The sequence below is a fragment of the Strongylocentrotus purpuratus genome, unplaced genomic scaffold (genome assembly GCF_000002235.5).
Source record: "Strongylocentrotus purpuratus isolate Spur 01 unplaced genomic scaffold, Spur_5.0 spur5_scaffold_19, whole genome shotgun sequence".
Taxonomy (NCBI): Eukaryota; Metazoa; Echinodermata; class Echinoidea; order Camarodonta; family Strongylocentrotidae; genus Strongylocentrotus; species Strongylocentrotus purpuratus.
In genome coordinates, this window is record NW_022145604.1 from 2,477,086 (window position 1) to 2,491,764 (window position 14,679).

The 14,679-nt window shown below is 38.4% G+C and overlaps 2 protein-coding genes across 2 annotated transcripts; one reads left to right on the top strand and one right to left on the bottom strand.

Moving 5' to 3' along the window:
• Positions 1-3,735: 3,735 nt before the first annotated feature.
• Positions 3,736-4,778, bottom strand: LOC115926181 (non-classical arabinogalactan protein 31-like). The gene is made up of 2 exons (XM_030990748.1): positions 4,747-4,778; positions 3,736-4,486 (listed from the first exon to the last, which is right to left on the bottom strand). Exons 1-2 carry the CDS (start codon positions 4,776-4,778, stop codon positions 3,736-3,738), a joined length of 783 nt encoding a protein of 260 aa, XP_030846608.1.
• Positions 4,779-4,911: 133 nt separating this feature from the next.
• Positions 4,912-10,119, top strand: LOC115926182. The gene is made up of 4 exons (XM_030990749.1): positions 4,912-4,931; positions 5,053-5,281; positions 8,031-8,128; positions 10,017-10,119. Exons 1-4 carry the CDS (start codon positions 4,912-4,914, stop codon positions 10,117-10,119), a joined length of 450 nt encoding a protein of 149 aa, XP_030846609.1.
• The last annotated feature ends 4,560 nt before the right edge of the window (positions 10,120-14,679 follow it).

Here is a 14,679-nt window from a genome sequence, read left to right on the forward strand (position 1 = left end):
TGTTGATGATCAATTAAATATCAAGGGATGGATTAGAGTTTATTTCAAAAAATGAAATGAAAGGGCTATTTTACTTTCAAGATTCCTTTCATTTCATTTTAGAGAAAACCTCTCCTTCTCTCTTACATTGTTATGTAACAAGTCAAATTTGACCCCATTTAAAACTCAATGATCTATTACATTAAATTAATCATTAAGAATCATTAAAAATAATCGATGAATAATAAAGAAGTATTTTGATTTTTGCACTAACCTAGACAATTTTGCTTGAATTTTTAAACTTTGAAACGCTATTATTACGACTACTGATATCATAGCTTATTTAGGAGCGCTAAAAACAAAAGTACCATAGCTCTTACAAAATCGCAGAATTCGAAGAGAAACTTAAAATGTCTACGTGATCAATAGACCAGTTCACGGTTAGCACCTTACTGCAATGACCCCGAGTATCCACAGATCTTCAAAACATGAAGAGGTCCCAAATTGTACATTTTGAAAAAAATCACTCCTACAGTGATGGATGTGCTATATAAATAGCCTTTGTTCCCCCTTTTCAAAGAATACCTCCACCTGTGTACCATGGATTGCACTGAATGGGCATGAATGAATAATGTTACATAACTTTCATGAGCACGTATCCAGTATTTCGTCTGCGTGGGTTTCAAAATTTGTTCTGCAATGACCTTTATCTGCTCATGCTCAGACTGCAACCGTGAATAAATTTCAGCGATGGCACTCTCTTTTTAACATATATTGGCACACAAAATGCTGGACTTAGCTCATGCTACAATCATAATTATAAACATTAAGTTCAGTCAGGAATCACATGACGTGTACAAGAGTAGGCGCGGATCCACGGGGGGGGGGGGGGGGACGGGGGCCCGCTCCCCCTCCCCCACAGGCAATAATAATAACAATAATAATAAATAATAAATTAATTTTTAAAAATTGCTTTATTCACCGGCTGGCTGAGTCGGCGCTAAATATTTTCTCACGAATTAGCCTTCCCCCCCCCCCCCCCCTCTTGCCGCCGGGTGGATCCGCCACTGTGTAAGTCCCCTCCTATGGGAAATTTGATGATCTTAACACGCAAGGGGAACTCGCACCACGAAGAATATATAGACAATTTTATAGTGTTTCTCTTAATGGGCCTACTAGATAATTGGTTTGACTAAATAAATCAGTAATATCATTTAAAAACAAAATTTAATGAAAGTTATATTTCGTCTTCAATAATCGTTAGGCAATGTGAAATTAATAAATATAATATTCCTTAATTCAGCCTAATCAATGCTTGACTAAATAAATTTAAATTATAGTTTGCTTTATTTTAAATAGTGAAGGACTTTAATATGCCTACTAGTACTAGATAAACTGGCTTGACTAAATAACGTAATAATCCATTAAACGCGCTTTGTTGGTAATAATTTTGGAAGTTAGGAAATGTTTTTTCAGAGTAAAAAGTGTCCGTGGATCCGAGTCCCTGGGGACTTAGATCACGATAATGCCGATAATACTTTACCGATGACCAGATTCCAAGTTAAAGTTTACTATAAAGAACCAAATCCGACATTCAGAAATGATTTTCGGTAACTGATGTGTCAGATGTGATCATTCATAAATGAAAGGCCAGCACACAAATAAATTACAGTTCCTCTCTCAGCTGTCTTTATGCTCATGTGACCTTTGGAAAAGTGCGTTCCCGATTTCGGCGCATGCGCAATGTGCAATTACGAACTCGCTTATTGATAAAAGAACATCATAATCAGATTATCCGACCCCGAAACCCCATGAATTCATCAACTTTATCATACTAGTCCTTTTCCTTTTGAAACTACGCTTGACCTTTACCTCGGATGGCGGCATCTTTTTATTTAGCCAATATGACCAGCATGACAGCCCCGAGGAGACCTGTAATTGATACAAGCAACGTCATAATCAGATTCTCTGACCCCGAAAACCCCCTTACTATATAAACTGTTATCATACTAGCCCTTTTCCTTTTGGAACTACACTTGACCTTTTACTCAAAGGTGGCAGCAATTTTGGATTTTTGATTTGACCAATATGACCAGCATGACAGCCCAAGGAGACCTCAAATTGGTAAAAGAACATGATATTCAGATTCTATGACCCCGAAAACTCCATAAATCCAATTTGTATCATACTAGCCCGTTTCCTTTCGTACTACACTTGACCTGTAACTCAGATGGCGGCTATTTTGAATGTGAACAATACTACCAGTATGACCCGAGGAGATCTCAAATCGATGAAAGAACATCATAATCAGATTCTCTGGCCCCGAAAACCCCCGTAAATGGATAAACTTTTATCATACTAGCCCATTTCCTTTCGAAACTACACTTGACCTGTAACTCAGATGGCGGCCATTTTGGATTTGACCAATATGACCAGTATGTCAGCCCCAAAGGACATCTGAAATCAATGAAAGAACATTATAATCAGATTCTCTGACCCCCCAAAACCCTATAAATATATAAACTATTATCATACAAGCGCTTTTCATTTTGGAACTACGCTTGACCTTTAACTCAGATGGCGGCTACGTTGGATTTGCCCAATATTGCAGTCCCAGAGAGCGCCAAAATCTGCACCAAAATATCCCTAACAGCCCCCACTAATCATCTTATTTCTACAGAAAGCGAAACCATTTCAGATGGCCCTTGATGTCGGTTGTGGCACTTACACGGTCATTGGCTCCTTACTTTGATGAGGTTTTAGGAGTTGATGTGAGTTCTGCGCAGATAGATGTAGCAAAGACGGCTCAAAATCAAAAGAATATATCTTTCAGGTAAGATAAATTATACTTGTTACCATTTTATCAATAGGTTATAATCATTTATCATTTTCTTTTGTTTTCAATTTAAGTTTCTTATTCAATACCTCCAACACCTTTTTTATACCTATTTTCATTCATCTCCAGCCGAAATATTAGGGACTTATGTGAACGAGAACGGCGCGAACATCCACTGATCATGTGTGTCTATGGCAAGCCGTTTTAAACATTTATTCCGATTTCTTGATATCAAGAATTACCATTGCTTTACAACAGAACATCATTTCTTGATATAAATAATTACAATTGCTTTACAACAGAAAATCATTTCTTGATATCAAAAATTGAATTCGTGATATCAAGACGGGAATAAATATTAAAAACGCTTGCCATAGACACGCATGATCAGTGGACGTCCGCGCCGTTCTCGTCCACTCAATCTAAAAGTCCCTATTAATGTTATAACTTGACAATTATCTGGACCATTAACCTCTCAATCCCGATGGTCCCGTTATTTTTTTTTTTCTTATATGAATTCATTTAATGCACGATGTATTTTCCTTGAAATACTTTGTATATATTTCAATGTTTGCATGTTTTTTTAAACTGAAGAATGAATGAAATGAACAAAAATGTAGGCAGCGTTAACGAGAAAGGCTATACATGTAGAATAAATACCTCCCCGTTGGTAAGGGTGTGCATTAGATTGCCTGATTCGTCCAAATAATCATGTAATAATGGATGAAGATTTAATGATTAAATTTTTTTTTTAATATGCCCTTTTTGTTCCTTAAGAAACAGTAGCTGCTCCATGAGTTTACAAATCTCTCAGGAATGTCAGAGTATCAGTTTTGTCGTTCTCTCACTTTACGGTCCAAGAACTTTCTTTAGTCTGGTTCCACTCTAGTTGTCAAAGAAACGTCATTTCCATCTAGAAATTATTTGGAACTATAGGAGGAGGGATTGGTCCTTTGGTGGAGGGATTGGTCCTTTGGTGGAAGGATTGGTCCTTTCGTAGAGGGATTGGTCCTTTGGTAGAGGGATTGGTCCTTTGGTAGAGGGATTGTCCTTTGGTGGAGGAATTGGTCCTTTGGTAGAGGGATTGGTCCTTTAGTGGAGTGAATGGTCCTTTTGGTAGAGGGATTGGTCCTTTGGTGGAGGGATTGGTCCTTTGGTGGAGGGATTGGTCCTTTTGGTAGAGTGATTGGTCCTTTTGGTAGAGGGATTGGTCCTTTGGTAGAGGAATTGGTCCTTTGGTAGAGGGATTGGTCCTTTAGTGGAGTGATTGGTCCTTTTGGTAGAGGGATTGGTCCTTTGGTGGAGGGATTGGTCCTTTGGTGGAGGGATTGGTCCTTTGGTAGAGGGATTGGTCCTTTTGGTAGAGGGATTGGTCCTTTGGTAGAGGGATTGGTCCTTTGGTAGAGGGATTGGTCCTTTGGTGGAGTGATTGGTCCTTTTGGTAGAGGGATTGGTCCTTTTGGTAGAGGGATTGGTCCTTTTGGTAGAGGGATTGGTCCTTTGGTAGAGGGATTGGTCCTTTGGTAGAGGGATCGGTCCTTTGGTAGAGGGATTGGTCCTTTGGTGGAGGAATGGTCCTTTGGTGGAGGGATTGGTCCTTTGGTGGAGGGATTGGTCCTTTGGTGGAGGGATTGGTCCTTTGGTGGAGGGATTGGTCCTTTGGTAGAGGAACTGGTCCTTTGATTTTAGGAGTTGTCCTTTGAAGGAGGGGTCGGTCTTTTGGTAAAAGGATTAGTCCTTTGGTTTTAGAATCGGTCCTTCGGTGGAGGGATTAGTTCTTTGGTGGAAGAATAGGACCATTGGTGGGAGAATTGATCCTTTTAGGCCCTTGGATTTTTAGATATGAAAGTTTGTTCAAATTGATCGTTGTGCCGGACAATACTTTTGGTAGGGTTTTGCGGAGAGCCTGTAGTCGGTACAACATTCAGCACCTTCTATTCGATAGCTCTAGCGTTGTGAACATCTTGAATTCAAAGTAATGTTATCAACACTATCTTTGTCGACTTGTTGATAAGGAGGGTTCATCGTGTCATTATGCTTGTCTGAAGATATTGTTAATAATCCGGAGGTTGCGCCCAACAAATCTATCCAAGTCCATGATTCATTGGAACAGACCGCAAAGTTATTCCTAAATAATATTATAACAGCTGATAACTCTGTCCAAGGAAGACGAGCATTATGACATACATTGAAAATATGACAAAGATAAATTTTCCTTTTTTATTTGTCTTTTAAAGTGTTGGTAGAGCTGAGGATTTACCAACGCCAGATTCCTCGGTGGACCTCATTACATCAGCCACCGCTAGTCATTACTTCGACTGGACTGAGTTCAGGAAGGAAGTCAATCGCGTCCTCAAACCTAACGGATGCCTGGCTGTCTTAGCTTTCGACATCATTTACATCGATCATCCTGATGACGTCATCATGAAGAAACTGAATGATTGCATCGACTCATATCTTGACTATGTGAGTCTATGACGATTGCTCCACAAGCTGACATTTTTACTTCCTTTCCGAGCAGGGCTCAAATTAATTGTTTGTCCACGGGGCTCTTCCCCCGAAAAAAGAGCCCCCGTGAGCCTTCTCACGGGGCTCTTTTAGTACTGACGGGGGCTATTTTTTATACAAATATCCATTGAATTGGTACCTATGATACTCCTCAATTATTTGCTATTTCATCATTATCATTTCAATCAGCATTTTCCCTCTTACAAATTTACAAGCAAAATAGCTGTTACTGGCCTGTGTATATAATATATACGCATACAACACTGATTTGTATGATGTCTTTAACGTGACATATCTTCTTCTCCCCTTGCAAATGAAAAAGAAAACATGGTCATTAAAAGGGATTAAGCGACAAATAATGATTGTGATTCAAATTGATGGGAATATTTGTTTGAATAAGCATGCTATTCACCCGAATCTTCTTTGTAAAAACAACTTTTACAAATCTCAGCCATGCTTACTGAGTTGAGACGTTCCGTTCAATTTAAAATGCCCATTACATAATACACTTCTCCTAATCTCAAAGTGATCTTACAGCACAATGGCAGAATTGCATGGCTGAGATTTGTAAAAGTCGTTTTTACAAAGAAGATTCTGGTGAAAGCATTACTAATTCAAAAAAAATCCTTGCATCAATTTGAATCACAATGATTATTTGTCGCATGGTCCTTTTATTAAATAACCTTGTTTTCTGTTTTGTTTGCAGAGGGAGAAGACGCTATGTCACGTTAAGAAATCATAAAGATCAGTTGTATTATGCGTATATACATATGATACCAGAACAAAATATGTTGATTATCAGAATGTCATTTTGGAATACCTCTATACAAATACCACATTGTCTTTAGCCCGTATCAGTATTAGTATGATCCAATGTGAAGCTATTATTCTTTTTTAATTCAGTATAATGCTTTTCCTCAAAAACAGTTTTGCTATTTTTTTAGGGTTGAGACGCTAAGAAATGGTTTCAAATGTACATTACACGAACCCTGAACCATTGCAAATGATGGTGGTTCTCTCTCTCTCTCTCTCTCTCTCTCTCTCTCTTTATTTTAATCATGCATTATCAACTACATATAAGGCAGCAACCAAAAACTTAGGGTTATCTGAGATAGGTGAAAGTAAGAGTTAAAAGAAAGTCATGCTAAAACGGCGCTTCACTTCCCCCCGCCCCCTGAAAAAAAAAATAGATTAGTAGTCATCCTCTCTAGAATCCCCCTCCCCCCGCTTTAATATCACATTTTCACTTGGCAGCCCAACCCCCCCCCCCCCTGCCGTAGATCTGCCCATGTTACCATATCATTCCACGCAGGGGCGGCGATCCCGGGGGGGGGGACGGGGGGACACGTCCCCCCCCCCCCTCATTTTTTTTAGGGGGGGATCGTCCCCCCTGGAAATTTGAAAAAGTGCAAAATAAATTGTATAGCATGTAATATGTGATCTTATACATTGACTCAATGCTACGTGCTATACACACATACACACAGTTAATGTACACTGTGGTGTATGGGCTCTTCTATACACAATATAACCAGGCATGCTGGAATGCAACCTAACTCTGATGTTTCTCTATGTGTCTTCATTTGAGTACTAACCATACAGCTAAACAACCCCACATTATATAGCATATACTGAATAATGACTGCAACACACTTTTAGGCTCTGGAAGGCCCAAGAGTGCAGCGTTTAGACTAATAAAATTGCAAAAAAAATCTCGCTCGGTCGCTACGCTCCCTCGCATAACATCCGCGTAAAAAAAAAAAAATCGCATTTCGTCCCCCCCCCCCGGTCATTAAGAAATCGCCGCCCCTGATTCCACGACATTTTGGTCTTCCTCTTCTCCTCAAAAGGGACTTTTAGATTTGCGTGGACGTGGACGTGTTACGTCCTTTTAAGGCACTGGCAATCACATGTGACGTCCTTTTAAGCACTGGCAGTGCCTTAAAAGGAGGTCACACGTTGCAGTCCACGTTCTCATCGTGCAAATCTAAAAGTCCCTAATATTGATTTACTGGTCGAGGTTCATTATTTGCTGACAACGAAAAACTTCTCCAGGCCATGACCATGTTTCTGCCCTTGCCCGATCGCCTCCAGCTCCAGCAGACATGACGCGGCAGCGTGCACACGCACCGCTACTAACGGCGCAGTAGGCCTATAACCACTGCTGACGGCGGAACTGCACTGCGAGCTGAATCGGTAATAATAGGCCTACTCATAAAACGAGAAATCTTCACCCTAATCTTAGTTCCATTTCATTGGTTTAAGGTTTGAAAATTGAAACTCAATATTGTGTTAAAGTTATAACAGAAAAGATTATCTTTTTTTATAATTCCACCGGGCGATTTTTAATTTTGCAATCGCCCCTGTGAGCAACCTGACGGGGGCGATTTTGTAGCTCACGGGGGCGAATCGCCCACTGCCCCCGTGTATTTTGAGCGCTGTTTGCGAGCAGTGTTTACATTTCAAGAAATTTAATCTTTTCGATTTTAAGTAAAAGGATAATTTTTAGAACAAAGTACGATAAAATGCATGGAGAATATCTTATTTTAGAACACTTTATGTAAGTTGTGAAAAGCTATTTAATCCTTAAAAACTTTATTACAATCGGTAACCCCTTTCCCCCGAAAATTATCATGGCTGCTTTCTAATCAGCTATGTTTTACATGATTATGATTTCATGATTGGATCCATGCATCTCTGTATGCAGACGAACAACCGAGATCTGAAGGCTAGCACACCAGTTGGCTATCAGCATATGAAGGAGAAATACACCACTCTACAACTGCCGTTTGCTGACCAAAAAAGGTAAAGAACACAATCATATGGGAGGAATAACACAACCCAGCGTTGATGTAAACCTAAATTAGTGATTATGAAACTCTTGTTTCTTGTGTTTCTTGGGCTTCTCACATTACCCCTATTCTTCAAAAACTTCACTGGTTTCCTATCACTTCTCGCATCACTTACAACTTACAACTCCTTTCTCGATACACTCCTGTCCGGACTTTGCGATCTGCCTCTCAATCTCTCCTCTCAATCTCTCCTCTCAATCTCTCCTCTCTCGGTCTCACACTATTTCATAACAAACAATGCGGTCAATGTTTTTTTCGTTTATGCAGCTACATTTCCTTGGAACGATCTCCCTCTTCAAATTGCAACGCTAGTTTTTTAAATAAATGCTAAAAACAATGCTAAAAACACGAATAGCCCCCTAAACTTTTGCCTTTTATATTTTGTAGATTAACGTTAGATACTAATAATTTTTGAACTATTGGTATTTTGGTAGTTAGTGATTTGTAATTGTGAACATGTATTATGTTTATTTGCAAATTTGTAATGCTAATTGAATTGATGTCATTTGTAATGCTAATTGAATTGATGTCATTTGTAATGCTAATTCTGTTTCTTTTACTTATCAACTATTTTCCTTCCAAACCGCTTAGCCTTTAAGAGGCATTATGAAATTTGCGGTATAGAAATATCTTATTATTATCATTATTATTATGTCTCTCTCTGTGTCTCTCTGTCTCTCTCTTTGTCTCCCTCTCTCTCTCTGTCTCTCTCTATCTCTGTATCCCCCTCTCTCTCTCTTTGCCCCCCCCCCCCCCTTCTCTCTCTCTCTCTCTCTCTCTCCCTCTCATTATCTTACTGCGCAGGGTGGATATTGACATACGATATAATGTTTCTGTGACCGAGTTCATCGAGTGTTATAAAACATACGCTGCCGCTATCATTTCATGAAGGACAACCCTGGTACATCCTACTTTATGGACTTCCAAAAGAGGTATGTGTAGACAAAGGAGAAATCATGACGAGTATCATGTCAGAGACAGATTAAACACTTTCTAAAATATTTACTGCTTGCACTGACTACTCCTCCCGAGCAACAACTACATGTAGTTTGCTGGGGCAGACGCTTGTCGGTCGTTCTGCATAACAGTGTCTGACCTATGAGACTACAATTATGCTCTGCACTTTCTACGCACCTGACATAGCAGAGACTAACATATATAGGCTCTTCTAAAGGCTTTATGAAATGTGGTAAGGTGTCAATTTATAGTCTGTGTTTGCTGAATAGACAACGACCCCGAGGACAATACCATCCTGAGTCCTGACAACTGACCACTTGTCATGCTTAGTCTGCCACCACAATACCTACAGCCTTAAGCAGAGCTAGATACGTCAGTTTCTGACTGTTTCAGAAGCTGCTAAAATACAGAGTCTTTGGTTGTCTCATAGTGCAAACGATTGACAAGGGTTCTTGCCTGCACACTATGCCATGCGTATGGAAAACAGGATAATCGCTCTGCGGGAAAGTGATCCTGTGGTGATAGTTATCCGGAGGATACTTGAGTTGGTTGTCCAAGTGGTTTTCATGAAACGTTTATTTTACTATAACTATTACTCAAACGAAAATTTTTTATTGCTAGTAGGCCTAAATGATACACATGAATCATGAAAGTCCTTTTGAGAAAGAACATATTTGTTGGGGTGGTTTTAATAATTTTTTGATTGAAATTGTTACATCAAACATTCTTGCAATATTTGTTATTTTAAATGGGCAGAATACTTGTTTTGAGTGTGCCGATTTCGGACATATTTAAAAGGGGGACACATGGTTCATGTGTTTATCTTTAACATTGGCTGTGATTTTGGCGTTTTTCATGACATTTTTTTTCTTTTTATTCTGCAGCATCATGACAATCCTAGGAGGAGGAGATCCTGATGTCACCATGGTTACATCATGGATGCCTATCTTTATACGATTTGCAAGAAAACCTGGCACTAACCTCTGAACATGTCCATAAATACAAGCTCTACCTTTCACAAATTCAGCGAGAGTGGATTTGGCGCGATATAAGTTACATTATTATTATTATTATTATTATTAAGTTTACTGAAAATTTTCTACACATCCCCTCCAGCACACATACACACTTTTTTTTTTTTTTTTTTTTTTTTTTTTTATAGTTTCTGTTCTTTTTTTATTATGATTCCAAATACAAATTAATTTTTAGAAATAAAGTACATTTTTTTTCCTTGACATAATTCAAACATTTACATTACATACATTGTACAATTGATGAAAACAAAATGAAATCAGTTGTATCATAAAACAAATAACCCCATCCAACCAAACACAAAACACAAACCAAACTTTCCTAGGCCTACTAAATATCTCCCTACATACCTTATTTGAAAATCTGAAAATTCCCGTCCATCATGAATCTTCAAGACAAATAAATTTTGTAACTTCTCTATAAAATATTCATAAACCTTCCTCGATAATACATCCCTGAGGAGCTTCACAGTATTGTTAAACTGCATTAAAATATCATACTCTTTTACATTCACTAAACTCCAGTTATCCTTTTTTCCGCTTCTCAAAAAGCTTCCCCAATATTCCATACATCAACAATTTTGTTTCCTTTTAACCCCAAATTTTGAAAATGAGATATTGCCTGCATGCCATTTTCAGCAAAAATATCTTGAATAAAAATTATATTGCGTGTAAACAACTCTTCATTAAAAATCATTTTCTTTTTCAATAAGAAATCTTGATTGTTAAAAATAATTGGATTATTCTTTTCTTCAAAAATTCCTAGAACCTTCTAACTCTTCCCATGCTTTGATCATTTCTAAATAAAACTTAGGTACTTTGAAACTGAATAACTTGGAATCATAGTTACACAAAAAAATAAATCTACCCCCTACCACCTTGAAGCAGAAATCAAAGTATAGCTTCCATCTCATAGATTTTTCTCCGTACAGTAGTCTTTCACCCACATTACCCGTTGGGTTTTTACAAACGTGTCAAAATTAGTCATTCGTAACCCTCCTTCATCATAACCTTGATACAATATTAATCTCTTAATTCTATCTTTCCATTCCATATAAATTCAAAACATATTTTCTGTATTTCCGATATGACCCTCTTTGGACCACTAGTGAAGCAAAAACGTAATTTAATTTACATAATGCATATGATTTTAATAAATGAATTTTTCCAAACACCGTAAGGTCCCTCTGTTTCCACCATCCGAAAAGTCTTTTTATCTTGCTTAAAATCTCCTTACATTCAATACACACACTCACACCACGCCCGTCATCTAACACACTAACACACAAACACACACACGCACACACACACACACATCCAGACAACCTATAGCAAGCAAAATAGGGCATTTATCAGAGGTGGTAAGGAGCAATTCTCGTACCTGAAAAGGAGCACTTATTAAAATTGGAAGGGGCGCTTATGTCAAAGGAATATTATTACAATTTCGTGCTTTCAGTTTTCTTTACGGATCACTGATTTTTCTTATAAAACTGAAGACATTGCGTATATATTCAGTACTGAATGAACGCCATAAAAGTATTACCATCAACAACAACAACATGTCAAAGGGATAGGGGCACCTCTCAGATAAGGAAAGCTGTAATTAGATGAGGTGAAGGGGTACTTATTATTTGTGTTCTTTAAAAACATGAATTTTACCTGTGAATAGTAATACTCCAACAAGGGAGCAACCTAAAGTTTTCAAACTAATATGTATAATCTTCTGGTAGTAATAGGTTAGATAGCTATTAAGGTTTTCCATAGGTTTACACTTCCATAGTTGTAACTCTTTTTTTTTTAATTCACTAGCTAAGTTAGGGTCAGGGCAGGATTGATTTGATTATTTTCAACAAAGTTTAAATGTCAGATGTTCATTTAAACATTCTTATTTATACATTTTTCGAAATACATTTTCGATTTCATGATACAAGTATTTTGAAAATAACGTTAAATAAAGCTATAGTAGATCGGCAGACTAATCCCAAATACTGTAAATTGTGTTCTTTTGTCAGAGGAACAGTTTTTAGATGTGATGCTTGCTGTGGTTGCTATGGGAGGAATGCTTTTTATGTTGTGTGAACGTTGTAGGATAAACAGTTATGACCATGCACCTAAGCACGTAAAGGCCTGCGGCATAGTCTGGGCATACGTAACTGCTCTATGTTCACAAATTTCCGGATCAACTGTATAAATTAATATGACCAGGGGGCGTTTCATCAAACATTTAGTCGGTGGTTTTCACGACATCTTGTTCTCTTCATCTTCCTCTTCTTCTCAATAGGGACTTTTAGATTTGCGTGGACGTGTTACTTCCTTTTAAGGCACTGGCAGTCACATGTGACGTCCTTTTAGCACTGGCAGTGCCTTAAAAGGAGGTCACACGTTGCAGTCCACGTTCTCAACGTGCAAATCTAAAAGTCCCTAATATTGATTTACTGGTCGAGGTTCATTATTTGCTGACAACGAAAAACTGACCATGTTTCTGCCCTTGCGCGATCGCTTCCAGCTCCAGCAGACATGGCGCGGCAGTAGTCTGCAAGCACAAACCCTGGTCAGTCGTAAAAGTGAGTCTGCACTATAAACTAGACTACATAGGCCATGTACTGTAGCTACTCCTGACAACCAGCAGGTAGCTGGGCTAGACTTCTCTCAAGGCGTAATTTTTTTTATTTTATTAAGTGTCAGATTAGGGTCTGTGCCTGCAGACTAGCGCGGCAGCGCGCACACGTACCGCTATTAACGGCGCAGTAGGTCTATAACCACTGCTGACGACGGGACTGCACTGCGAGCTGAATCGGTAATAATATGCCTATAAAACGAGAAATCTTGCACGCTAATCTTAGTTCCATTTCATTGGTTTAAGGTTTGAAAATTGGAACTCAATATTGTTTTAAAGTTATAACAGAAAAGATAATCTTTATTTTATAATTCCACCGGGGCGATTTTTAATTTTGCAATCGCCCCGTAAGCAACCTGACAGGGGCGATTATGTAGCTCACGGGGGCGAATCGCCCACCGCCCCGTGTATTTTGAGCGCTGAATATGACCCAGATGAAAACGCTTGTTTGTTCCATTACCTAAACTGACCAAATCTTTAGATTAATATAAACAGAAAGTTGGGCTATTCAAATTCTTAATAATTTATGCCTATTCAGTCTTTTAGTTTCATTCGTACACTAACTCATGCAGAAACATCGATTAGTAAAACACTAAATTTCCAACGCTTATTTGGGCTATAACAATTCTTAAACAATTCAGGCATATTCCAGACCCGCCCCCCCCCCCCCCCCACCACTCAGTGTTATTTAGGGTACGCATAATTATGCTCGTTCCCTCTTTTTGAAAGCACCCCCTATCTGAGGACTGCCAACATTTCCGAACCCCCCTTTCGCGGGCTTTTCCTGCCTTGCAGACCCCCCTAAATCATGAAAAATGCTCAATGTACCCCCTAAATTCGGATAATTTCTTAGGAGTTCAAAGAGATGAGAGAAAAAGAAAAAACACCCCCTTTTTAAAGAAATCTCTGGGTGAAAAGTTAATACACCCTTTTTTACAATTTTTCGGGCCGGACTTTGTCGCACGAAAAGTACCCCTTTACCGGACATTTTTGTAACACGCATGGGGTCATTCCGACTCCGGAGTGGGGGGGGGGGGGGCGGGATTCTAGACACTGTGAGAATCTCCATCTACAATCATCAGGGATAGTTGAGTTCTGTTGCAGAGGGCGCTACACACAATAATTTTTTTTGAGAATGAAAAACTGAGTGCCGGTCAAATTTGAAAGAACATACATTTTAAATGACAACATTTTCACAAAATTGTGAGTTTTCTTTTATTCTAGCGCATGCTTTAATATGCTTTAATATACCGATTTGATTAGACATGGTGATTTAATCACATTAATACCTTGATACATTTCATTTTAATTTTTCTGTGTATCCGTTAGTCACTGCGGTAAAATCAGACATCAAAGCAAACAAAACAACACATTGATGAAATGAGCACGCAGTCGATCTTAAGAGTTTTTTCTTCACATGTCGGAATCTTTAAAGCAACGGTGCTACTTACAGATTAAAGAGTCCTTGGTAATATTGAGTCCATGGTAAGTACAGATGTCCTCATCTCCATTATAATGAACTCCTTAACTCGAGGGGATCTTGAAAATCGTATTCTAAACCATTGCACTTTGCATCTAGTCCACATCTTGATGCACAATAATTAACTTTTGTTTGAAAATATCAATTCATCTTTTATGGATTTGAAAGCACTTGTATATAAACATGTATATATAAACATTATGTGTACATTATTATATATATAACCCTTTTCCGTCTCTACACACAGAGAAATAAACGGTGTTCTTGGGAGTAAAAAGAAATTGGAAAAATATGGCACCCTCTATTACACCTTTTGGGAGTAAAACACGGAAATACGTAAGGGTGTACAATAGTCATTTGAGGGGTGTAATTTACACCCTATTTGAGTCAGACGAGTTTCTGATTGGTCAAAGCATTTT